The 27,955-nt window shown below is 34.8% G+C and overlaps 1 protein-coding gene across 5 annotated transcripts; it reads left to right on the top strand.

The window, feature by feature from the left end:
• The first annotated feature begins 249 nt into the window (after nt 1–249).
• On the top strand, nt 250–27,679 carry LOC118267299 (ubiquitin carboxyl-terminal hydrolase 35). 5 transcript variants are annotated; one of them, XM_035581246.2, is made up of 14 exons: nt 259–426; nt 532–764; nt 4,341–4,376; nt 5,662–5,828; nt 5,925–6,077; nt 6,195–6,418; nt 6,497–6,655; nt 6,744–6,914; nt 8,418–8,605; nt 12,892–13,071; nt 19,538–19,675; nt 20,317–20,399; nt 22,603–22,999; nt 23,097–27,679. In XM_035581246.2, the coding sequence occupies exons 4-14, from the start codon at nt 5,669–5,671 to the stop codon at nt 23,506–23,508; spliced, it is 2,265 nt and encodes a 754-aa protein (XP_035437139.1). In that variant the 5' UTR covers nt 259–426; nt 532–764; nt 4,341–4,376; nt 5,662–5,668; the 3' UTR covers nt 23,509–27,679. The 5 variants fall into 5 exon arrangements, with proteins under 5 accessions (XP_035437131.1, XP_035437139.1, XP_035437122.1 ...); XM_035581238.2 differs by lacking the exon at nt 4,341–4,376 and having other exon boundaries at nt 250–409; XM_035581229.2 differs by lacking the exon at nt 4,341–4,376.
• Nucleotides 27,680–27,955: the final 276 nt, after the last annotated feature.

Here is a 27,955-nt window from a genome sequence, read left to right on the forward strand (position 1 = left end):
TGCTCTATGGATTTTAGTCTATGCTGGCATAGACAAAGAAAACCACAGATGTTGAATCGTAAGGATTTTTTACATTTTTGTTTCAGTTGTAATGAGATTAATCAAAGAACAGGTTTATTAGTGTTTATCGTTACTAAATGCATATAATCAACAATATATAGGATGCGAATATTATAGTGTTATGTAATCACTAGTTAAAACTCTATGACCACAAATCAATTAAAACCATAAACACATAGAGTAGCTATCAAAGCAAAATATATCTATGTTGCTCTACCTTGGCTCTACCAAGTACCAATCTCTACGACTCTACTTATTTCGTGCATTGTGCGATTCATGGAAGTAGTGGAGTAAAATCAATCTTTGTTTGTTTTACAAAATCCAATTTTAGTTCCCTATTTAGAAAGTGGTACTGTGTTCGTGAACGTAAATACTATTAATTACTTACCTTGAATACCCTATAGTTTTTTTTCAATAGTCAAGTAATATAGATCGTGCGTAGCAGTAATAGCAATCTCTGTGGTTTTACAGGCAGGGAACTCGGTGGTCACTGTTGACGAAAAAATGTGTCCTTAATCGTTTGCGAATGGAAAATATTGGTTGTAATTAAATACCTGTTTGAGACGCGACGATGCAATCTCTGGCTTTTCATCATAGATTCAAAAGATAGTGCTATACGGGACAATGAATATTGCTAAAATTGATGAAATTTGGTGTGTTGCGTAGAAGAACTTTGTCGTAAAGGATTCATAATAAAATAAACTGTGAGTAATACGTTTATTAATATCGGTTGGCCATTTTTCCTTTCATGTGTATTGATAAAGAAAACTATTTTAATATTTTTGGCAGTAGGTACCTATATTGATTCAAGTAGAAGCAGCTGTATGTGTTGTGGGTTGTTACTTCTTACCTTCCTGGTGTTCTTTCTTATGGAATATTTGTTATGTTGGGTGTGTAGTTAAGTCAATACTCAATTTATACTCTTGTTATATAAATCTAGTTAGTGTGTGTTTTAAATAACTAAACATGGTTAAGTGAATTTTCATATACATTGTAATGAATTGGTAATTGTTTGATATGTCAAAGAGTATGTGTCATCATAGGCATCAAGAAGTACTTGCAAGGTTGGTAAAGAGCTAAAATATATTAAATGCTCAGGTAGGTATTATGTTAGTTGTTTAGAACTATGATAACAAAAGCAGCTGTTTCACAATCTTAGTGTAACTGTGGTGCTGTAATAGTTATTGTGGTTCTTCCTTACTAATACAGTGTTGTTAGATTGTAAGTTGAGTGTTAATTTTATAATATAGGTGTCATCAACCTAATGAGTGATTTCTGTATATGAGATTCAGCATGCATGACCCTTCGCCTGTTGCATTAATGTTTTATATAAATGTCAGATGTAGATTGTTGTTGTTGTCTGGTATCCATAGTTTTATTCTATAAATAGGTAAGTTATTTACCGAAATTAATGAAACATTCCACGGGTTGAATGTTTCATACTCTTCTACTTTAAATTTATTTCCATATCAATGACTATTTCTGAACTTATTAGTACACCTAGCTCTGCAATTCATTACCTGACTGGTAATTAATTACCTAGTAATTTTATTCGGACAACAAACTAAATATTGATAGGTTAGGGAAGTAGGAAGTGACATTTAAATAATTAAGGTGAAAGCATTTTATGAGAAATTAGAAGTTCACATAATGATGCAAGAATCTAATAGGTAACAACTTGCATCCTAGTAATGATATACAATTATAAGTTCATAGAGAAAAGAGGGATAATTACATGCAATGTTGCCAATCTTGAAATATTTATAATAATAATTTGAGGTACACTATTTTTCCAAGCATATGGGTAAAAAAGTATAAATAGGTACTAATAACAATAAAATTATGAATACTTTTTCAAATGCAAATGCAAGTGCAAATAGCAACATTGAAATGCATTTGCTTTGTTGCAGACATGCTTAAAAATGTTATCTCCATCCTGTTTAAGAAAGTAACATCTGCATAGGTATATCGATGTAGCATCATCACAAATAAGAAACTAGTGATGTGGTAACAAGACAAAATATCATCAGTTATTGCTTTTAATATAGATTAGATTAGATTTTAATGTTTGATCATGATAATAAAATAAAATAAAAGGAAATAGGAGAAAATTTGTCAAAGTCAAAGTCAAAGCATTTATTTCAATTAATCCTAAATTAGGCACTTTTGAAACGTCAAATTGAATTGTCCGTCAGTCTGTCTGTCAGTGAAGCTAGGCGCTCGTTCCAAAGTGTTGCTTCGAATGGAGAAGAACGAGCAAGAAACTCCATGTAGCTATTTAGAAGAACCTATAACAATTATAATCATTTAAAAAATCTGTGAGTAAAAAAAAAGTTACTCAATATAGGTAATAATGTATCTAGTTATGACGGAACACTAAAAAAATTCGTATTAAGACAGTATAGTTAATATCTAGATTTCATAATTTATTTATTTAATGGTAAACCAACAGCATGTTAAATATTATGTAGGTGCCTAGATACTTCTTCTTACAATATTGATTCTGTTCTAATGTTGCTGTTCTCACAGCGATAGCATTAGCGGCCAGCCCTAACAACCCACCCATCTGTAGATCAACAACCTACCCATAAGAAACGAAACCACAACACATTTCACACATTTGTGTCCTGAGTCCAAATCCCAACCCAAAAGAAATAAGTCTCCGAGACTGGCCGCAAGACAACAAACTGCTCCTATATATGTCAACACAAGTTATAGTGAGACAATTAGCATAATAAAGCATATATTCAAATATATGATACAGAAAAATATAAAAAACATATCTAGTTAGATTAGAAGCAAAATAAAGTTCTGTGTCCAAATATTAATTCAGGACAAATGAACTATAATCAAATATTGTGTTCATAGGTAAAGGTTTACCAACAAAAACTTTCTGTTGGCTATCAAAAACTTAATCATAGGTTTTAAATACCTACCTGGTTAATTTATTTGGTGAATAGGTATTGTTATTAAATATTAAGCTTTTTTTATTTACATATAGTATTGATTGCAAGGGTGCGTTCTATAGCTACATTGGAATAAGAGTTAGTTCAGCATCTAGTTATTCATAAATTATGTGAATTGCAGCTAGTATGTGAATTCTAATGAATTATGTTATAAAATTATATTTTTGCTTCTACTTTTACCACTATAATAATTAGTTGTGTAATTTGACAAAGGGATTGAATGCTATTAACTTATACCACTGATTTCTTTTTCAAGTTTTGTAAGTAATTAAAGGCATATTTAGTTTAGTAATATATAAAACTTCATAACAGAAAGATAATCAGTACCTACAAGTTGTTATGTGAATACACCATAATGACTTGTTTTAAATAATAATTTATCAGATAGGTGGATCAAAAAAAATATAAGAAACTTACAAGAGACTGGATTTATTTGCATTATGAAAAGTGCCAAAATATTAAACAAAAAAGACTGAAATGTGCACTAAAGAAGTTTGATGCAGAATAATATACATTTCTGGAGAAATATTTTTAGGATGAATTGGACAACAAACACTGCTTGGCTTTCTACACAAAAGTCACTTTAGTCCACTATTGAGGACAACCTATGTCAATTTTCAATTAACTTTCCGCTGACTACTGACTTCTTACAGCTAGTATTATAATCTGGTCTCTATTTGTTATTAAAGAGGAGTTAACAATCTGTAGTGAACTTTTCCTTTTTAAATATTGTACCCACCTAATCATTGCTTTAGACTCACTACCTATATAATAGTGATGTAACGAATGTTACATTTTCGATATTTCCGATTGCGAATGCGAACATCTGCGACGATATTTTCGAATGCGAATATTGACTTAAGAATTTGAACCAATTTGTCTATGGTTTAATTTTGACAGCTGATTTGTAGCGCGAGTTGCATCAACTTCTAGTAAGGTCAAAGTAAACATCAAATACCAACCGATTGAAATAATAAAAAGTAGGGTACAGCAAAAGTTTGATGGAGATCATTGGTTAACTATTAAGAACAAAGTGTTAATAGCCCCCATAGATGCCGTGATGGCGTTGAACGTTTTTAATTTCATATACATAGATATGTAATACAATTTTTATATACATTTTTAATTTTAATTAACTTCATTATAAAACTTACAGCATTTTTGAAAAATCTAAAATCCTATAATGTTAACTTTTGGCCCAAAATAACTTTCGACATTCACATGGGATCTATGACTTTATGATATTTTGTCGAAGACCCAAGGTCTTCATCAAAATTTGGTGCTTACCTAATTTTTATTATTTTAATTTTCTAGTTTTAATGGACTGCCCAGTTTTCCAAGCATATTAAGGTAAGTTAGTAAAGATACCTGTGACTTGTTTATATTAATTTAAAAATAAAATTTTATTTTGCAATGAAAAGTATGAACCTTAATATCAATGAATCATCAGATTCATTGTATGAATACTATAATATAATCATTATACTGTAATAAACATTACAGTAATTTGAGAAGAAAATGTTTTGTAATGAAAATGAATGAAATTAATACCTATTGAAGTTATCTTTTTGTAATTGAAAATTTTATTTATTTTTATTACGTTCATATTCGCAATATTCGCATTAAAAATTGCAAATGCGAGTGCAAGTATTAAAAAATGTGTGAATATTCGGAAATGCAAATGCGAATGTAAATATTCGTTACATCACTATACCTACCTTTGTAATATCATATATTATTTAGACTCGACATAACCCAGTTTCTTCATAGATACCTAGTTATTTGATTAAAACATTGTATGTAAGATTTGGATGAATAAATGTGACCAGAAGAGGAATAAGTTTATAATGAGTATGAAAGGTTTTTAAAAGAATTCTGCAATGTTTAAATAGTGTAGTAGTATATGGGGAAGTATACAAGATTTATGGACAAGGATTTATACAAATGTAAAAAGTTCAGTAAAAATTAGGTTATAAAAAAATTATAACAGTATGATAAATATTGGAGGAATGCATCTCCTTGGTCCCTGGGACACAAGTGTATCCATTAGGCAAAAGATGATGTGTTGAGAAAGAGTTTAGACAATAATTCAATATTAATTATGATGATACAGGTCATGTTGAGAGACATAATGAAAGAAAGTTTACTTGTATATAATTTATAAAAAAACTGTTTTATTAGGTAGAATGTATGAAGAGCATAGAAGAAAGCAGTTTGTGTATTGTATGTATATTGTTGATCCACATTTATAATGCCTACCTCCATCATTTATACTGCTTGACCCTTGTAGCACTATTAAATAATAAAACAAATTACATAACCATCGCCTAATAGCACACCCCATTTGGCGGAATAATAATCTGCGATTGCAAACCTTTTACTCAAAACTTCCTCGCGTAACCAGTCACAAAAACGTCTATTATGTTATCCGCAACATAACATTGTAGACACATGCCATGAAGTTATGTTCAATCCACATCTAAATTTAGATTTTGTTCCCGTTCATTATTTTTAATATGATTCCTTTTAATTTTCCCCTTTATTTGAGAAAATTACAATTCCTTTCCCCACAATTGGCTATCACTTGCATGATTTAAAATTTTGATTTACGTATATTTTTATTTATTTTATTTAGCTCAAAAATGGCGGTGAAAAAGCACGAACTGGTTCATGACAATCGAAATCAATTGGATCTGCTGGCATTGGAACAATACATCCAACTGATGAACGATCAGACAGACTATATGCCACCACCACCTCAAGAACTCGTGAAAAACTGTCAGGACATTGTCAAATGTCTTGGTAAATATTTCCGCACTTTTGTCAATCTGATTGATCGTACCTTTATTTAAACTTAAAAATACAAACCACTATTGTTGTTGTGTGAAATGCTTGCAGCTCGTGCATCTGGCAATGAAGAGCAGATGTGGAGTCTGTTACAAACTGTGGAAGAATATTTGCTTCGAATTGTGAACACGGTTCACAGTAGTATTCGTCACGAAATCGTAACAGCGATTCTTGATAAATTTTACACGTTCATCTCTGATCCTCGTGAGTTAGCAGTTATTTTTTTATTGTAGATATTAAAATGCCTTGTGATGTGTTTTTAATTTGCTTGTGATCTTTCGTATAAAAAGTTATTGGTTGACGAGCTTATTATTTTTGCAGAATCGGACGCTTGTCCTGCCGCATCGGTGGTCCTTATCGTACTAGACTGTTCTGACGCAGAGGGTAATTTGTCAGCTGCGCGCTGGCTAGTACAGCAGGGAGATAACGGTCCAGCAGGAGCGGGTCTAAGAGCTTCTCTGTCTTGCCTCTATTGCTGGCTACACGAATGGCATGGTACTCCTGCGTTAGGAGATTGGGTTTTGGCATTTATAAAAGCCTTAGAGGTGAGAGAGATGAACCTAATCAACGTTGTGCTAGATCAACGGAATTACTAATGTTGCTATTTCATTTTTTTTGTACAGGAAAATGAACGCTTTGATATCCTGATTGAAGTATCGGTAGACAACTTGGGTCGCCTTTTCTTAGCTTTGAACGACCCTGTATCACTCCGACAGTCCGTAGCTGAGGTCATTTTCCACGTTTTAGCATCACTCCGTGAATCCACTGAGGCTTTTGACAGGGTACAGTAGTTTCAGTATAATTCGTTTGTTTGTGATCTGTGTTTCAGATCTGTACATACTTATTTTACTACTTTGAATTTTATTTTAGATTGCACCCCACGTTGGACGTGTTTTGGCTAATCTTGCCAACGATAGCGGTCAGTGGAGCCGTCAGCTTCTACAAAACGTCGTTGACATTCTAACAGCTACAGTCGACGGACATGTCGATGCTTTAAAGGGCGATGCTCAGGATATGTTCAAAGACAAATACGATGATGTGGTAAGTAAAATTCTGAAATATCCAATAATAAAACAATTATTTGTAAATTGTATCCTATATAAAAATTGAATTGTATTTTCATTTATAATAAATCCAACCCAGCATCAGTCTGTTCAGGCATACAAAGTTATTTGTATCAGCGATCAATGTTCACAGCATCGCTCGGCCTTGTGGTTTATCTTAGCGCGATCAATATCAAAAACTATTCTAACCATTAAATAAAAGTCAGATACACTCGGCCACCATTAGTAATAGACAAAAAAGACCGCATACATACCACAATATTTTACCCTTATCCAAGTTATCTTATGTTTTAATGTCGCTAAAATGGCATTATTGTTTTCAAAATTGAGATCAACCTTGTTAAAAATGTTTGTCAAACGGGTAAGACAGACGTAGCTGTACAAGTAATATCAAACCTGTATAACGATTTCCCATAGCAACGAAATATGCACGATAGATCATGGATAATAAGTTACCCACGACTATCAGTAGTGGATAATTATTAATAAATATTCGTAGACTGACAACTAAGAAAATAAAATTTTTATAAGTGGGGTGTTTAAAAAATATTTTAGATTGTCCAAAGTTACTTCATATATGGGCCAACTAAAATTACCTGAGAGTTCCGTGCTTGCCTCAAACATTGCAAACTTTATACTCAGTTATTGAATCATTAGAAATTTTGCATTTAATTATGTTTAAAATATGTGTAATAATAACAAAAAGACCTCAATGTGCGTGCTGGGAGCGACCCGGCGACATTTAACTTATGCCTCAAGCGACAACCATTGCGAAAAACTTGCAACTGAAAAGACAAATATCATATCACATAAAAAGACGACGAGAAAATATTATAACTCGATCGTTAATTATTCGATTTATTCAGTGGTTGTTAGGTCTTATTTTTATGTCTAGACTTATTTTTATTTATTCTTAATTACTGAATCAGCTGGTGGAAACACGTTTCATGCACATTAGTATGAAATATATTCTATAACGCTGTAAATGATAGTTATGTGGCCTAGTAACTAATCAGTGTTGTCGAGTGTACAAATAACTGAAAGCAGAAAGAAATCTTACAACAGCCACCTACAACTTTTCGTACTTCATTTTATTTCACAATACTCCTGTGCGTGTGAGCAAATTTCACCCCTCGGCCCTTATCGGGGACGCTCGGCGCTTTTCGGGACTGTAAGCGCGCTGTAGTTGATATCAGGCCGTAGTCGCGGCCGGACAGAGGCACCGTTGGCGCCGGCAAAATGCCAACCCGAGCTGCAACGTTACGAAGTCGCCGGAGACGTGTCGGCAGGGATAAAACTAGTGATGTACTTATCATAATTTTTTGTAAAAGTATTACATTTAGACAATTCACTAAAATTATATTGAAAATGTTCGAATTAATTCAGAAACTATTTTATTCTTAGTCGTACTTCATGTTAGCATACTGTTTATTATTGTATGTTATTTTTAATTATTATATGTTGTTTTTTTCTTCTTTAGATTCTGTGCTTGGAACGTCATATGGCCTCTCGTGGTTGCCGCTATCTGCAGCAACACCCGTGGCGCGCTCGTAACGTTTGCTTGACCAGTGTAAGCACACACGCACCAATGAGGAAGGTGGGACTGTTGAACCTTGGCAACACCTGCTACATGAACAGCGTCATGCAAGCTCTGCTTGTCACAAGACAGTAAGTACTTACTTATTATTGTTTATATTTTTTCTAAAGTGATATAATTTATAATGTGACCAAAACTGTTTTACCTAACTTTGATTTATTACAAATACTTTACGTTCACCTGAAAGCAATAATTAAAAGTGTAAAGAACAAAAAAACTTACTCCATTAAAGCGGAGTTACGCGTTACACTGTTAAAAGCAAATACAAATAGCTACCTCTCTGCATTTAAACATGAAACAGTTTTTGAATAATACAATATCCATATTTAATATCGAACAGACAGATTTCCATTAATTCTGAAGGCTGTTATTAAAATGTATGCTCCATGTTACTACATATTTTGCTCTTTCAACGAAACCATTTCAAACAGAAATAATTAATTGAACTGCACAGTGCACAATACGCATATTCGACGAACAATTTAATTACAAGCTCGACTATTTTGTTTGATAAATATTTATTGTTCGTTAGTAAGGTGCTTTGTTCCTGGTATGTTTGATGTCAGACCTGGACTCGCCAAGCTTCAACTTTCGCAAAGTTTTTACTGAAAGTATCTCGCTTTCATCCGCTACTGCCTTTGTAATGTAATCTGTCTATTTTAACGTACTTTGCTAGAGCGAATTATTCTCTATTTACATCCATGTTTTTGTCTGTTTAGTCAGTTCAGTTTTGTGTCCAGACTCCAGATTAAATTATTTTAACAAGTTGACTTGTATTCGAGGGTAATTAACACATTTCTTCTCTAAGCTTTTCGGTGGGCGGGCACAGCGGTTAATTTGAAGTTCTAAGTTTCATCCGAGTTTATTTTAGTTTTAGATAAAGTATTTTGGGGTAATTCATTTAAAAATCATTTGTAGCGGCATTCATAAAATCATTTGTTCGGCATATTCTTCAGATAATAAATAACAGAGAGATATTGTACAAGTTTTATACTACTGGTACTTATACGTACCTAATTATGAGTGCACAAGTGATCCTAACGTGATAAATAGGTACACGGGAACCCCTCGACCTCGCGGCATTTATTGAATGTAAGTGATGACTGACTCAGTCGGGCGCCCGTAACTACCAAAGCCAAGTTCGAACTGTAGGGTTAATTCCCAGGTTAGGAATAGTAATCTTTATTTGATTTAGCGATTGTTTATATGTTACAAATACAAGCAAATTATGAGAACCTTGCCTTAACTTTTAGGGCATACGAGCCTTGAAGCGATCCATATAACTGAAAACTGAACGTACAATTATTGCATCTTGACCATCAATACAGTCTCGAGTTTTTGTGATAAATTTTAATTCGTGTTTTGCGAACACACATAAAAAAAAACTGTAAAACAATGGACACCAAATATTCGATTTTGCAATTCTTATCGAGAGTCGAAGGTTTGTCGTTCTGTGATTGATATTCCTGTGCATTTATAAATGTGTGTTGGCGTCATCTCCCCGTCCGTTTATGTAAAACCGACTGTCCTCTTTGCCCGCATAGTAAAGAGTAGCTCCAGAACACCATTTTCCAATATTTTCGAACAGTTTTTAACTAATGCCCTGTTTTGATCCGAACAAATCTTGTTTTACACAACATAATGTATTGTTGTTGATAATACATTGACCAATTCAATTTAATGAATGAATGCGAATTAATATTGTTCTACGTACATATTATTATGTGAGAAAAACTTATGCTTCTTGCATGTTTATTAAATGACCTGAATATTTTAGGTCAGGGAAAGTGCATTAGGTATTTGATTACTTAATGTATTTGTTACTTGAAATTTGAACTTATAATTTCTAATTAGATTGGTATGACCAACCCGCCTTAAGCCAGCGTGTCGATTAGTGATCAATCCTTCTCCATGTGAGGAGATGCCTTTGTTCAGCAGTGGCCACTTATAGGCTGTTAATGATTCATGTCACATACCTATTACGTCTATTTTTATTATTCCCTGTCAAATTTACATAAAATTTAACCCACTCTATTTAAAAATAATTATTTTTTATTAGGACAACAAAAAATACGTATCTGATATTTTTCCATTATCTTAACTATTTACTTCCATTATTAGTCCGTTGATGGATGGTGGCTCTTTCCTCTTTCATGCCCAATTCAAACCATCATGCTAGTGTTAATTAGAATTTTAAACAAAACTTATAAATGTATAATCTATTTGCCATGCGGAGACAAACTTAATACTTACCCCCCCCCCCCCCTAGTCATCGACTGGGCAAGGCGATGGCGGCAAAAGACAACCTTGAATTACAAAAAATAAAATAAAAGCAGTTTTATTTATTTATTTCTGTTGTAATAACTATATCTACACGATGATAAGATAAATTTTAGTAAAAAAATCCTTTAATAGCCAATCCGAATATTTGTAACACAACAAAGGCTGTTGTGAGATAGCAATATACCACATGGAACCTAACTCCGTACATAAGGTACCAACTTTAGATAAACACAAAGCACAATCATGTAGTTTCAATCATATTACGGTATCTGGCCAGAATAGAATACAACAGTTTCCATGTACCGTATACAAAGTACCTAGTGGACAGTTCACCAGTTAATCGATAACGCGAGAAGTTTCGAGAAATCGCTACACTAGCATTTAAGAGCATTTCACCCTTTGAGAGAGTGCCTGTTGCGCTTTGAAGGGATTTAATACACCTATATTGCAAACCAATGAACATAGCTATTTAATTTCGTTGCATCATACCCTACCTACGTCTTACAAACGACCTCTTTATTGAACAGTATATACACATATTTATTTAAAAGACTGCCTCGTTGCCCGAGTGGTTGCAAGTGCGACTGCCGAACAAAGGGTCTCGGGTTCGATTACCGGGTCGGGCAAAGTATTACTGGGGTGTTTTCCGTTTTTGGAAAAAAATCTCAGTAGTAGCACGGAGGCTGGAATTGTGTCCAGTATATGGCAATAGGCTCATCCCCATTACATGGGACTTATAACACAAATGTGAAAAAGTGGGTGTACATTGTATAGCGGCATTACTTGTCGTAATGAGCACCTCTGCCTACCCCTTCGGGGATAAAAGGCGTGACGTTGCTTTTCACTAACTCGCAATCATACTTATTATTGGTCTTAATAAAAAACTTTAAAAACCGCCGTTGAACAGTTCTCAAAGCCATTTTACTCGTCACAAATATTCACTAAACTTCTGGATTCTGAAATGAATGTTTCACAAAAAATGTTATTCATTTGAGAACAAACCATCGTTAAGTTGCTTTTAAGTTTAATATTGCGGAATAATTTTACTAAAATATCTTTATGGTATGGAATAGTGAAGCTCAGCGACAACCTTTTCTGTATAGTATTCCGGGAATTTGTGATGCTTTAACTATACGAACCAATTTTGTATAGTTGGTATTAAATCTGAAGAGAAATTGCATTCCGTCGTCACAAGAAAATTGTGACATTTTCTAGATATTCAATTGCAAGCGGAGTTAAGTACCTAGTCTTTCGTTTACTTTGCCCGCTCTAATTGAATTCTATAACATTTCCAAGTATCTTTAATATACTGTAGCATTTGCCATTTGTAGAAGAATAGTAATGAAGAACAGTAAACGGATAAATCTCACAGTGGTAGACAGACTTGGCTTTTAATAATTAATGATCAATTGTTGATCCATGGAAATGTTGAAATCAATCCGCCAGTCTGTATTAGCATGTAAAGTCCGTATGACACGACGTCCTGAAACGAAAAGGCTGTCACAGAGTTTCCGAATAATTGCATTAGTCTCATTCATCGCGCTCGCTTCGCCGCATGAAAATAGTTTTTAATTTTTTCGTTTCATTTGCGAATTTAAGGGTTTCATTTCGTATGCAGCGAGTATTTTTAAATTTTGTGATGTTGATTGCTTTGCATTGTTTTTAATTTTCTATAGTTTTATTTAATTATTTTGTATTTATTTATTTTAAGTTTTATGCACACAAATGTTGGATGGACCGTGGACTTAATACCGAAGCCATTTTCTATCAGTCTGACCCTTGGGTGATGCACAAAAGAATAAACCCCGGGTGCAAAGAGCATATAATATACATTACAGAAAAAGTTTACTTAAGAAATTATAAAAAAGTAACAAATAGGGAGAATGGAAATTGTAACAATACGGGTCAAATCAGAAAAAAAAAAATTATTTCGTTCCACAAAAATAAAAATATCTCTCAATCATAAAGAGCTACCTCTTACAATACGTTAATGGAAAGACGAAAATATATTTATTTGACAAAACATTTAACATTTCGGGGAATGTAATAATGACAAATGTTTTTCTTTCTGCAGATTCAGCACTCACGTGGTGCTGAAGATGACCGCTGTGCCCTATTGGGCGAAGATGGGCATTCTGTTTGGGAAGATGATGCACTCCATCACTACCAAACTCAACCCGGACGAGTTCTTTGCAGTAGTGAAGCCACCGTTCTTCACCAGGGACAACCAACACGACAGCTCCGAGTTCTTAGGGTAAGTTTGCCATTTCCATATCATCCCCTCACCTCTGTTTTTTTGCATCCCTCATCTGTTTTCAGTGATTTTGACGATATCTTCCAATTCAACACATATTTGGACGACCTCGTTTGCGCCTTCCAAACTTTAGCCAACTCTCGGCCAATAATCTACGCCACATATTTATGGGAAAACTGTCAAAAATAGATTACATAATATGTTTCTTTATCTTCTCTTTATATAGTTACAAGTACTTACACATTTTCTTTGAACGCACAACCAGCTCGTAGCCTGGGGATCTTCGTGTAGGTGGCAAGTGGGCGTAAAGAGAACCTTTATAATGCTTTAGAGGAAAATACTTTGCCACTGATCTTACGTTAATTGGCAAAATCTGCCTTTATAGGTACTTAATTGCTTGGTTGATGAGGTACAAAAATAGTCAAATCGCAGCCATAACTTTGATGGTTTTAAAAGTGACTCGTCTCTAAGTTTGGGATTTTTTTTTTGCGGTGGCGCGGAATGCTGTCAGTCTTGTGGAGATTGTTTTAATTTAATCGCGAGCAAATGCTATCCCTGTCCGTCAGATATTTTCATTCGAGGACATTACGTAACAAGTAAAGAACCGTTCATTCGAGTCTATTTATCTTGATGTTATTTGTCTTGACTTTATTGAAATTTTTTCAGCTAACATCGTTCACAAATACGTAGGGCTTTCACAAATTTTCAAGTGAATCCCAAATAAACTAAAATCTGTTTTCAATATTGTCATGTTGACAACAAAGGCATTCTCGAATACGAACGAGAATTTCAAACTAAAATTCGTGGAAAATATAGACGCTGCAACCGTTGATCCTTCACAATACTTGCAATGCTTCCAGAAATATTGTGAAATATAGCTGTATAAAGCTTACTCGTGCTCTGATACAGGTACACAGACTAGGCGTGGTCTGAACTCTCTTCCCTTTGTGCAGATTATAAATACACGTATTTTGTTATATGGAAATGATAAAAGACATAGATAAACCGATTTAAAGTTTTCATTCTACGTCTTCAAACGTATTCAAACAACACGTATGACGATATATCACCAAAACCTTAAAGAAATTCAACTTTTAAAAATTAATCTACCAGGTAAACAGGAAAAATGTTTGAAAAAGTTACCCGTCAACCTTATTCCACAACTAAAAGCAAAAGAATCCCTATGATAGGTCTGGTTAGTTTCCAAGCCAAGTTCTTTTTACTTATTTGTTTTAAACCGACGTTAGTGGATCTGAAATTTCCTCGAGTTGAATAGGTATTGTCTTAAGTAGTTTCCAGGAATTTCTGTTCCGTTCCGAAACTTTTGCACGTTGAGAGCACTGGTAAGCTTTCATGCGACAGCGTTAATTCACTCGACATTCTCGTGAAATTTTCTGACTTTCTGAGGCTCAGGGATTGTGGTTGGCTCTGTTAACTCGGAGCCATGCTCACGTTATAAACACTACTTAATCCTCGTATATCGAATTTTGACTCACTGGCCTATTTATCTTTTGTCGAGGTAATAATTAATTAAAAGGTAAATCTTGTGCTCTTATTTCAGAGATAAAATAGTATACATTCATGTCACAATAAGGACATAACGTTTACTCATCTACTAGTCAGTAGCATGCAAGCTTTGATTGTTTCTGAGCGGTGCATTGTTAGCTAGTCGGAGATGGTTCATTTTCTTGTCAAAGGGTATTTCCTGCCGGCGACGAGCGACAAACACGATGTCGACTTTAAGAGACCCCGCAGATTTACAATTTCAAGTTGGCCGACTAAATCGCAGAGTATACGAATAGGTATAGTGACATATGCTAGCCCGCACATCTTGTCCAACTAAATCGTCCAACTAATTAATTGGACACCGATCGTATCACAATCGATTAATTAATTATTAATTAAGCGATTAGAGCGTTTTTTTTCCGCATTTTCACGCACACGCACCACGCTAGCAATACTGTCACTGACTAAATCGAATAAGCCAGCGGCTGGTAACCAATAAAATAAAGCGGTTGATTTAATCATAAAAGTACACAATTTAGTCGTTCGATAGTTGGCCAACTTACAATTTTATTGTATGTCTGCGGGGTCTCTTACAAGACTATACACTACATTGCAGGCTGAAACCATTGCTCCAATGTACGATTGTACTTGGCTATATTAATTAAGACGAACTAATTAGCGCGAGGCTTCTTAGGCAGCCCTAAAATGTCGTTGAAACGTACTTTGTTGGTGTTTAGTATTCATTCATGTAAGGCAATATAACTAGTTCGTGTATACTTTAACAATATTATTATTGTTACGTACATATTTGTCTCATAAAAGATTTGGCACTATCCTTGCATATTTGTTTATATTCCTACACGTTAATATCTCGTCATACAACCAAGCGAAAACGTCAAAAACAACTTAATATTCATAATTCAAATACCTAGTTCTGTTCGTAATGTTAGTATTACGAACAAGTTCAAAGCAACTTCGAGTAATACGAAAAGTTAACATCTAATCAAACAATGAAGACTCCAGTTAGAGAAATATAAATAAGAACTAAAATTGAAGTGCAACAGCAGACAAGAGGTTTCTCCTCATTAAAACTCCTATATTACCTTATAAAACGTAAACTTCAACGGAAAGTTCCATACACGCTATATAATTCCAAGAAGAATTATTAAAATGGAGTATACGTAATACTTTAAGACCCCAGTATTCTAGAAATCGTATAAATGTTGTACAAATTTCTTCGAATGTTTTGAATCGGAAAATAAACGGAAAACGAAAAATCGAAAATTGCTTTGAATATATCGCGTTTTCCCAGTTCGACCCACACTTGCCGAGATTGATCTGTAGGTGAATGACCGTACTGAACATGTCGAAACTTATCCAAGTTGACGTAATGTCGTCGAACCTCGGTACTTGTAAATTGTATCTCTCGTTATAAAATGGAAAAGTTTGTCGAATTCTGGATTAAGTTATTTTGGGGATAAACTAATTAATAAGATATGTATCATCACGTTATCATTAGAAGATTACTACAAATGAAAGATAATTTTAATAGTTAAGTCTTACATATTTTGCTTGCTAAAGTTGCGGAAACAAATTCTGATACCTGTTTTTGATAATTATTTGAAATTTAAGTACTTAACAAGCGTAGAACTTTCCGGACTGAAGGTTTTAAAGTAAGCTTTTCTGTTCAAGGCAGGCGGAAAACGTGAAGTTTAAAGCGCTTCATAAGTTTATATCTTAGGTATACCGGAGTGGAAACTCACGTCAGAGTCAAGATGAAGTTAGTGAATGCAAATGCTGTTATATAATTACAATACTTACGTACATAGCTAAGTTTGTATTGGTACCTTTACACATACAGTCGCGTGCATAGGACGTACCGGGCGAACATGCGCACTACCGCTGGATACTGTTTGACCTATTTCCCGTAGTAAATACTTTAGCTCGAGTTTATAGATTTTAGTCGGACTGAATGCACCTTTGTTGAACTTACAGGATTACTAGATTTTTTTTCTCTACTTTTTTTAACTTCTCTCGCTCCGACATTCCTCTTCTTTTTCTTCTTTTGGGTTAATATTGATTGGGATTCAATCATGTAATTTGATAAATGCGTAGTATTCAGTTTAATTAAAGCAAGACGTAAACTGAAGCGTTTCTAAACGCCCGCGCCTTTGCGTTAAATGTATTTTCGCTACGTTTCAAAGTAATTCGAAACTGACTGACAGTGAACTTTTAGCTGCAAATGTCGAAGGTTCTGCGTGTCAGCAGTAAAGTTAGTGAAATACTAAGAACTGTCTTCTACAACTCGCACTGCACCGCAATATAAGTAAAGCGCACACACACCCTAAATTTATTGGTTTCTATTCTTACTCAGACCAATGATTCCAACTTCTTTTTCCTAGGCAAATCTTAGATAAAAAGAAGTTGAACTACTATTGCGATTTTCATCGCAATAGTAGTAGTAGCAACAGTTTACAAGCTCTTTGCGAGGCGGCAGAGCGATACCGCCAATTTCCACGTTTCAGTTGATAACTCCCCTTTACCGCGATCTGTAGTTATGTAAACAACGCTTTGACTAATAAATCGGCGTTCAACTTCACGCATTTCACCTGAGGCTACGAATTCTCTCGAGTATCGTAATAATTTTCTAGAATGTTATGATAAAGGTGTATCATATAAGTTGACATACTTCTATACACTTTTGTTCTTTAGAAATTCAATACATTTTTTTTTTTTGTAAAGCTAACTTTAACAGCAAACTTTTATTTTCAATGGGAAACCTACCACAATGTGACTGTAAAACAAAGAAAGACTTTTTGAAAATTTTGCACAATAGTTGTCGCAACCCTTCAAGTGTTGTAAAAGAACACACAAAATAATGCCGTAGTGGCCCGAAAGTTTAAAACGCCCACCCCTCATGCATCAGAGCGCGGGTTTGAAACCTACTAACGGCAAGTACCAATGTGACATTTTCCGAGTTATATGTACTTTCTAAGATTATTTCTATGTGACTGACAAAGGGTGAAGGAAAACTGAGGTTATAGGAAAACATAGTGAGGAAACCTGGGCTTATAATTTCGAATTATAAGTTTGAAATCGCCAACCCGCATTGAGCAAGCGTGGTGATTAATACTTAAAACTTTCTCGATCCGAGAAGAGGCTTTGGTCAACAGCGGCCTCGAATGTGACTGTTGATGTGTGAAAATGAACGCAGATAAACTTTGCCGCCTTTAAGGAGACTTTTAAAAATATAAATTTTTACAACTCGAAAGTGTGTACAACTCGGATATGTAATGTTAGATGTACAATACAAAATTTCATAACAACTTTTAACAAGTAAAATATGTTCCGTGTATCGCAACATGAAAGCACGTTTTGCATGTGAACTTTTAATTTTTTGTAAATAGAGATACATTTGCTTCAGGAATGTTTTGTAAAGCAGGAAAAAGCGATGATACACATAAATGTACCTAGATTTTCTCGCAATACAGGTAGGTTCATCGTTTTTCACGCTTTTCAACCATTACGGTGCCGAGTTCAACGCAGAATAAGTCGGAATAATGTTCAAGCGGTTGTTTCCGCTACCCACAACTCGTAGCCCGCCATCCAGACCACTCCGACTTTGCGGAAAAACAAAAAAAAATCGTTCATGCAAACAATACTCTGTTAAATACGAGAATATTTACGTTGGGCAAACAATGAACACTACCGGTTTTGTGCACATCACGTAGGTACCGTTTATGTGCATAAATGATAAGTTACGTAGTTTAAAGTGAAGTCCATTTCGAATTTTCGATTTCCATTAGTGTAGCTGTCAATAATTAAACGTCATCGCCATCAAATATTTGTTAGTTAGTTTTAGCGCCTATTTCACCGCCATTGTAGAAGTACCCGATAAACTTATGTGACGAAAGTTCATACAAATTACATTCTTAATTCATTCAAATGTATCAGGTACATAGCGGCTTTTCAGCGGCCTGATAAAGGGGGACAAGCACTTAGTTTTTTTAAAAATCCGGCTAAAGTCCTTCTAAGCCTTGTTTAGAGGTCTAGATGCTAGAGTTAGCCTAGTTCTAGCGTTAGTTACTGGCCATGCCTCTAGTGGCTTAATAACAGGAAGCGCTTATTGTGCTCCCCTTTGTGTGCGAACACACGTGCCGATCTCACACCTAAGACATTGCACACACATGCACATATACAAACACATACATAGGTATTTTCATGTGAGATATGTATAGTTTATACATATTTCGTAATATAAACGTACAACATTTAAAGTTGGGTATGTGCTCCGAGTTCTAAGGAGATTACAAAGGATTCAAAATACATATATCGGAAATTTTAAGCAGATTTTGTATCAGAAACTTCATACTTATAAACTTCGTCTTTCAATGAGAATCCACTTCAGGACTTACTTGCTCTAGTCTGACTATTAGTACTCCCTAATATTTGTTGATGAACCCATGAGACTTAAATATAGTGTGTACGAAAAATACAACAAAGTAATAACATTTATTTTTCAACTGTAATGCAGAAGTAGGTGTTAAACTAAATTTATATTGTTGTATTTAATTGCTGGAAGACATTAGGTCCCACGTTTAGAGTAGTTTTACTTAAAATAACTAATATAGACAAGTCTTCTTCTTCTCCTTAATCTTTTCAGCACATATTGTTGTCCGTCTGTCTACTTTTTCTCAACCATATCAAAGAAACTAACTATATTCTACTAACCTCGGAACTGTAATGAAGTCGAAGGTCCGATTATGGAAATGGGTTACTTCATAAGTTTAAAAAAAGAGATTTGTTTTGTAAAAATATTTTATTGTTATTTTTTCCGCTATTTCAAGGCCTGTCCGGCAATGGATTGTATATAGTCGCGGTATTTATGTACTTGTAATGCTCGAAAGTGGTTTATTTATTGTTTTTTTTTGCTACAAATACGTTTTTTTTTCATCAACAGATATTTATTTGAGCTGTTGCAATCCTATGAGCACTGCTCTGATCTCAACTTCGATTACACTCGCCCAGCCGTGCTGTCCAGCCACAGCCGCCTGCGTATAGTGTCACAGACATCTCAGCAGGCTGCGCAGTCTACAAGGTAAGCCAAGTTCTCCAAAATAAGAATTCATTCATTTTCAGCAACAGTTATCAATAATTTTATACCTAACAGTACTCACGTTTTTTAAGCTACTATCAAAGGACTAGGTTCTTTTTGAGAATTACATATCTTTCCTATCTTGTATTGACAACATCATAAATATTATGCAACATATCAATCAGTCTACAAAGACTTTCAATTGGCGACACTAGTTCTCATGGAATAAAATTAGCACGACAGGAATATTGCTAATGGTCGATCAATTGTCGGTGTGGTCAAGTGTTGATACAACAAGTGACGGAATACGAGCATAAATTGTGCCTCGTTATGCCTTGTATAATGTATTGCAAGGCGTACAAAGTATCGAGAAAGCGTTGTTCTATTAACTATGAAATGATGACCAATAATTGCGATCAATATCTATAAACGTTTCACAATGTTTTCGGTATTACCTAACTTCTAGATTGAGCGTAGAATAATGTCATATACTTTGACAAAAGGTATAGATTTCAAGTACACATCACAATGATTGATATATACGATAGGTATATTGGCCAGCTGTCGCTCAACAAGCGCCCACCGCACTTCCACCTTTTAAGTAGGTACATAATTATTCTAATATTTGTTTTTTATTTTCACAGTACCGATGCCAATGATAATAATAACGGGGAGGCCGGTCCCAACCGCCGTTCGGTGTCGCCCCGCCCAAGTAGCAGTGCTGCTGGTAAGCTTCCTCATCACATTATACAATCTTTTTACTAGCGAAACATATCCCTTATTGAACAAAGATTAACGAACCATTTTGGGACATATAGTAAACCGGAATTTACTTGATTATGTATAGAATGTTTTTTCGTATAAGTACAACAGGCCCCTTACTGGAATCCTCATGTAGTTATAGTCTTTGATGTGTTCTAAGTAATTGGGGTCATAGCACAATAAGATACCAGTTCCTTCCAGAGTTTTTAATCACAATAGTCTTGTTATGAATACTCAGGTTTATTTATGCTTGGTGCTCTTTGACTATAGAGGTAAGACCATGAAATGAGATAGTCTACATGGTAACCAATTATAACGGAAAGATTCTCTCGACATAGCTATCGTTTTTTTTTTTTTTTCAATTTGGATAATAGCGTGGAATCTGTTATTTTCCTTTGATTAGGACAGGCTCTAGATAGAAGACTCTTATACATCGTCACGCCTTTAATGCCCGAAGGGGGAGGCAGAGGTGCTCACTATGGCATGTAATGCCACTGTGTACACTCACTTTTTACAATTTATATTGTAAGTCCAATGGTGGTGAGCCTATTGCTCCATATACCAGGCCATATACCGGGCACATTTCCAGACTCCGTGCTACTACTGAGAAATTTTTCGAAAATCCGTAAAAAGCCCAGCAATACTTCGCCCGACCCGGGAATCGAACCCGAGACCCTTTGCCCGGTAGTCACACTTGCCTCGTTGGCCGAAGACTCTTATACTCTTCACATTACTGGTGTGTAATACAAGTGGGTATTACATTAAACTTAATAAGAGCACATCTGACTTCCCTCATATCGATGTTATATTTTATACATAACGTACCTTATCAATATGCAAAAACTTTTCTATCAACATAGCATTTGTTTGTAAAAATAGACGGAAATCAATATTTTAAAGGCTAAAGGGAAATGTAGTTGACGCGTGTTTTTATATGTGTTGTACGCCTGCGCCATTGGTAGTTCTGACGTCAATTGTATACTAGTTGTGTTGTGTATTGACAATTACCCTCATATTATCCGGTACTGCGCACATTTAGGTTGATAGAAATTCCTCTCGATTATAGATCATTATAGGGCCGATATTTAAAGGATTTAAATATTCAGTTTGAATAGACTAAAGAACTATTGTTTCGCTACACGTGCGCTAGGGCTATTGAGATACTTGACCTCGGCCGATATCGTACGGCGATGCTGGTAACATTATTATTACTAGTTTTTTTTTATTGAATCCCTGTATTGAATTTGCCAGTGTTTGAAAATTAAACTTTGGATAACTAGAGATTGTACAAACCTTACCGTCAAGCCTCGATTGCTAAAAATTATTAATAGCTCATTAACATACATCGTCTAATGTCTTACGTTCAAATAAACATATAAATTAAACAGTTATTATTTTTAAAAATCTGGTAATAATACCACAACATTATTATACTCGTGAATAGTATTTATGTAACAAAGGACGATCTCGTTCTGCGTGGGCAACATTTTTTCAGAATCAATTTATTATCATTCAAAATATTTTCCTCCGTCTTGTATATCTCGACTTGTGACCTCATCAATCAATTCGTTTTAGTTCATTGTATTTAAAATAAGGCGAGATAAAATTATACAGTTTTCTTGATTAATATTCGATCAAAGACCTACATGATGCAAGTTTGGCTCTCTGTGGCTATACTAACAAAGATGTGAAATGGGGGCATTTCATATTATTCTACACCTCGGAGAGTCACAAACAAATATTTAAAAGTAAATCGATTATGATGCTATTTCTTCGTTTTGCACAATGTTACTTAGTTTGTGTAAGACATTTGACCTGGCATTGTTACAGAAGACGCTTGAATGGAAGATGAAAGATATTGAATTAGCATAACACAGGCACTGCCGGACGAATATAGCTCAACAGTTTAGTCGGTTACTACTATAGAATGCAGATTGACCTTTTGTTATGACAATGTCTCACACACTGCAGTTCAGCATTCTAAAAGTCTGGCCTTAATCGTAATTGTATCTCACTCCATTGCATCTTATAATGTAGGTTCAAAACCAAGCCATTTCTACTAATAATTTACTTTTCGGGTATACCGTGAGCCAAACATAAATATAGATTTAGACAATAGAATAGATTTTTCTAGTTTGTTTCCCGAACATTTTTTTTATACTTTCCAGGGTCGAGTTCCGGTGTACACAAGCGCCCAAGCACTGAGATGGAGAGCGTGCCGCCAAAGAAACGGCTCCGCATGTATGAGTCTGCGTTCCTCCGACGCGACTCTTTCATTGACAGCATGTTTGGCGGAGTCCTGCTCACTCGTGTAGAGTGCACTGAGTGCCACTCATCGTCACTCTCCCGTGACGTGTTCCGAGATCTGCAACTGGCGTTCCCTGACAAACCAGAAGGCTGGCAACACAACGTCCAGAGCCTGCTCGAGTATTACTGCTCCAAAGAGAGCCTAACAGGCGAGAATCAGTACCAGTGCCGTGACTGCGGAGAGCTCCGCGACGCTGAAAGAAGCGTGCTCATCGAAACTACTCCAAAGTACCTGATTCTTGTGCTGAAGAATTTTAAGTAAGTACTTCATTGTATCTATTACATCTACTTCTGTTCCTTAAAAATAGTTATTTTGTTTGAAACAAAAATTTTATAGTAACATTTCCATCAACAGATTTGACCCGAAGCTCCAGGTTCAGACGAAACTGATGCACTCGATGTATCACAACCACACCATCACATTGCCGACGGTTCGCTCTCAGGCAGTACACGCCTCCTACACCCTGTACGCCGCGGTCATACACGCAGGTACAACGCTTGACTCGGGCCACTACTACACTCTGGCCAAAGATAACGACCAGTGGAACATGTACAACGACGACGTCGTCACATCGTCTGATGAGGCCCAACTGAACGGTCTGAACCGCTCAAGTACGCCCTACATCTTGTTCTACAGGCGCACAGATATTGAAGAGGGCACAGCTCCCTCTATGGAAGAGCTTCCCCCTAAGGTGCAGGAGACCGTGATGTCTCACAACAAGCAGTACGTCGAGACTGTCCGGAAAATGCGTCTGGCGCGTCCATGACAGTTAAGGTCCGATAAGCACATCGATTTCTCGGTGTTGGACAACGCAGTTGCCGAATAGGAATATCTACTTTATCATCTTACCATAACATGAACTCTAGAAGTGAACTATATATGTTACGGTCGTTGCAAAGCAGTGACAGTTAAGATCACGTCACAAAATAAAAAAAACTAAGAATATAGGAAATTGTGCATCCAGCTCCGCCTATTTTGCTATTCTGGCTGACAGTCTCCCTCTGTGCTTTGTGATGACTATTAATTAGAAAAGACGAAGCCTCGTCAACTTATCACAACACTAAGAACAGATAGAATGTGACGACTATTTCTATGTGATCGCTACGACAGGTTTCCTTTCAAAATTCCTCGACAGGAATTTTAATTCTATACATAAATATCTGTACTATTACATACATATGTATAAGTGAGTGTTGAGTATTTGCTGGATTTTCCAAGATAAATTTATTAATATGTGCTATAAAATAGAGAGAAGTATTTAAACATTTATATTTTAAATCTCTAAACCCTATTCGTTCTTTAATTGGAAATTATTAAATGCGATCGCCAACCCGCCTGCCAAGCGTGGCGAGTATTGGCAAATCAATACGAACCGGTCGCCAGTCTCCGGCAGTCCCAACGCCCCTGGCTGCCGTGGAACCGACGGCCGCTGGGGCAGAAAGGTTCTTGAGTGAAGACTGCTGGAGTACTGGCAAGGGCAGCGTAGGACGCGGGACAGACGACCTGATGAAGGTCGCACGGAGCCGCTGAATGCAGGTCGCTTCCAACCGGCCTATCTAGAAGTCATTGGGGGAGACCTATGTTCAGCAGCGGATATCTTTGGCTGATATGATGATGATGATAATGAAACCCTATTCGTTCTAGAAGAACTATTTACTGTGAAATATAAATCAAGAGACTGGATTGCTCTTGTTAGAGACTACAGGGTATCCCTGGAAGCAAGAAACAAATCAAGCAGGGGCATAGAGTAGATCATTCCCAGCTTTTTGATCTTGCAATGGTGATCCGATTCTTAACGATAGTCATATTTTTTGAACCGTTAAGAATCGAACTAACATTGCCAGATTAAAAAGTTAGGGGATCACCTCCTCTGTTCTCCTGTTCAATATGATCCATACTTCCAGAGAAACTCTGTACATATATACAAAACAGTTAAATATATCGGATTGTATTATTTACATAACGTGTTGTGCGGCTCGAAGAAAATAAATGTGCATGACATTATTATTATTTAAATTATTCTTATTTTGTATCGTTTTACTGACGCGGCATATTGGCAGGTATCGTTTTTATTGGCAAGTCATTAATGACTAAATTAAATCAATTTGAAATGATATATATATATATATATATACAAGACTAGCAAACCCGGCGAACTCCGTTTCGCCACCAATGATTTTCCCTGTTTTCCTGATTTTCTCTTAAATTTTTCCTGAATTTTCTTTGCTATAAACCTTACGGAGCCCTAGACCTTTCCAACGAATGCAAAACCGTGGAAATCGGTTCGTGCGTTCTGGAGTTATAGCGTCAGGAAGGAAAACCCGACTTATATATATATACAAGATAATAAATAAGCATACAGCATGATTTTACTATCCTACGAAACATTCAAGGGGACATTGAATGCACCCTACGACTTAAGTAACATCATCGTGCAGTCTATTTACAATATCTTTAGACCGTAACATATATACATAGAAAGTTGAAAATGAAATTCTGTATCATCGTTAATGTACCTATATCTATAAGTGAACCACGTTAACATAAGTCTTTAAAATTATCATCTGCGATATTTTGCAATAAATCTCGTTATTTTTATTAAAATTATGAATGTTAGAATAATTTTAAAATGATATTATAGATATCTATTCGTGTTGATATTGCATAATATATCTATTCATTTTGAAATCATAAATTTTATCAATATAATGTGTGTTATTGGTAGTTTAAATAAATGGAAAGATTTCAGTGAATTCAGAAAAAAAATCATATTAAGATTATCGTATAAACTTAGAGTAAGTAGATAAAGGAAGCCGCAGTGAGACGCACTGCGGTCACTAGAGCTAGAGTTTTAATGTTATCACATTATAATAATATAGTAACGTAATTTTGAATACATCTGCATGTTCCGTGTTTTAATAGTATCCAATCGCTGAAATCCTCCACTCTTATTAAATCATCTTATTAATGTATAAGTGACGAGATTTCTTGCAAATGTCTAACAATTTTACTTGACTTGTCACTTTATATTTTATTATATTTTTAAACTTATCATCGGCGAACGATTTTCAAATGTAATTTTTTAAAGAACAATTTTAACGTTTACTAGTTTTTGACTCGTTTGGCAAACAGTTACCCTTTGTTTGTAGATGACTATATAGTGTGCCAATTTTTCAAAATTGTTAGTGTCACTCATATTTGGTTTTCTATATAACGAAAGGCGAAGTATTTTCATATTCGTGGAGCGTCATTTTCATATTAACTCACGGTTTTTAAAGTGTTATTAACGTGTTTTCTGGCACTCGTCATAAATTAAGCAAGTTGTGTACGAATAATGATATAATAACTTTCTATTAAAGTTGTAGTTGAATATATTTCCTCCATACATTGGCGCTCTGTGTTACCGTATATACATACATTATATATTGTTATACATTCTGACAACACTGTCTTTGTGTACTTTCCTATGTGTCTCAGATAGATGTATTAATGTTAAACAAAATAATGTAAGTTCGTGTTTTATGTGCATTTGCATATATTAATGTATTTTAAAATCAAAATATATCTTTACTAACCCATCTGTTCCGTAAATGAATTTGTTGCCTCCGGAATTGTAACTTGTTTCACTTGAATGTTTATGTTAACAACGCCAACACATACATTGCATACTGGAACGCTGCCATACAAAGGGGTGCTCAAGTATTTTTTTTAATTTTAAATATTGTTGCGCTTTTCTGATCGAAATCTTTTTTGGGGATCTAGTTATCTTACTTCTATTTTTAATACTACTGAAACATTTTCTAAAATCCGAAAAAAAGCCAGTACCTTTGCCCTACCCGGGAATCAAAACTAAATCAAAGCTAATGAATGATGTCTTACTATTAATGAACACTATTTCATAACACCCTGAAAAAAGATTATGTTGAGAAAACCACCAATAGTTAAAATTAAAAAATATAATTTTGAATGTCCCTTTGTATGGTGGCGCTCCAGTGTGCGATGGTACAAAGAAAGCAATGAATCGTGCATATATAATTATATTGTTGATTAATCAATATTGTTATTATTATATTTTATAATCTATTTTCATAGCCCGTGTGACTAATGCCACACTGATTGCTATCCAATAATTAAATAAATATACATTTTTTTACTTTGGTACATTATCCAATAGTTATTGTCGTGTCGACAATTCTGTTAATATGTAATTCAATAATTATGTATTGATTAAACAAATGTTTCAACTGTTTGAACTATTTTATCTGCATATTGTGTATTAATTAAACCAATTTGTCGCCTGTTTTAACGTTTATATTATTTTCACAACTATTATTATAACGGCGAAGTCACGGTTGTTGAGTAAGTCCCGTCTCAATAGTATTAATAATTGTAAATATTATTTTAACTTCGCTTTATATTTTAACGGTCTGTAAATTTGGAAGTTGTTGTTCTCTATATATTTGTTAAGGCTTACTCCGCTATTGTGGGAGGTGTTTACTTTTAATGGTAATTGTGTGAGTAAAAAGTTTGAACGAATCAAATGGTCTTTACACAATTGTGTATTAAAAGTCCCCCACTAACGTAGTAGGGCCTTACATATTCAATATAGTATGTATAGCAATCTACACTTGTTCTACCTAGTATGTAATTTGCATGTTACATGTTATATGGTTGCAACAATCTTGACTTGGCCGGGTTTATTTACATATGTTATAATTATTATGAATTGTTTAGTTTATTCCTTTATGTAAATAATTAAAGCATTTAAAGTATAAGATAGATATTCTCAATGGTAAACCTAGAATAAGTAGGTATATGTTATTGTTCGGGGCGTAGCATCGGCCCCCTAATACATCACTTTAATTTATAGTTAGAAAACACATATTGTAAAATCGGTTTTTGGTTTAAAATAATAAAATAAACGTTAAAAAAGTTTGGTTCCATTTTTGAGTGTCCTGAGTATTTCGTATAATTTTTTATGTATTGATAGGTTTTGGTGAAGTTTATAAATATGTATGTTATAACAAATAACCGTTTTAGGACCGTAGGTTGGTCGATGTACTCAACATTTTACCAAGTTGCAGTCTCCAATGTTCTAATAGCATTCATCGTTGTCGGCGAGTCTTTAACAATGTAACATGGCATTTACCTTTACTAGATCCATCTCAATCCATTGTGAAGGTAAATTGAACAAGATATACATAACAACGGTG

The sequence above is a fragment of the Spodoptera frugiperda genome, chromosome 25 (genome assembly GCF_023101765.2).
Source record: "Spodoptera frugiperda isolate SF20-4 chromosome 25, AGI-APGP_CSIRO_Sfru_2.0, whole genome shotgun sequence".
Lineage (NCBI taxonomy): Eukaryota > Metazoa > Arthropoda > Insecta > Lepidoptera > Noctuidae > Spodoptera > Spodoptera frugiperda.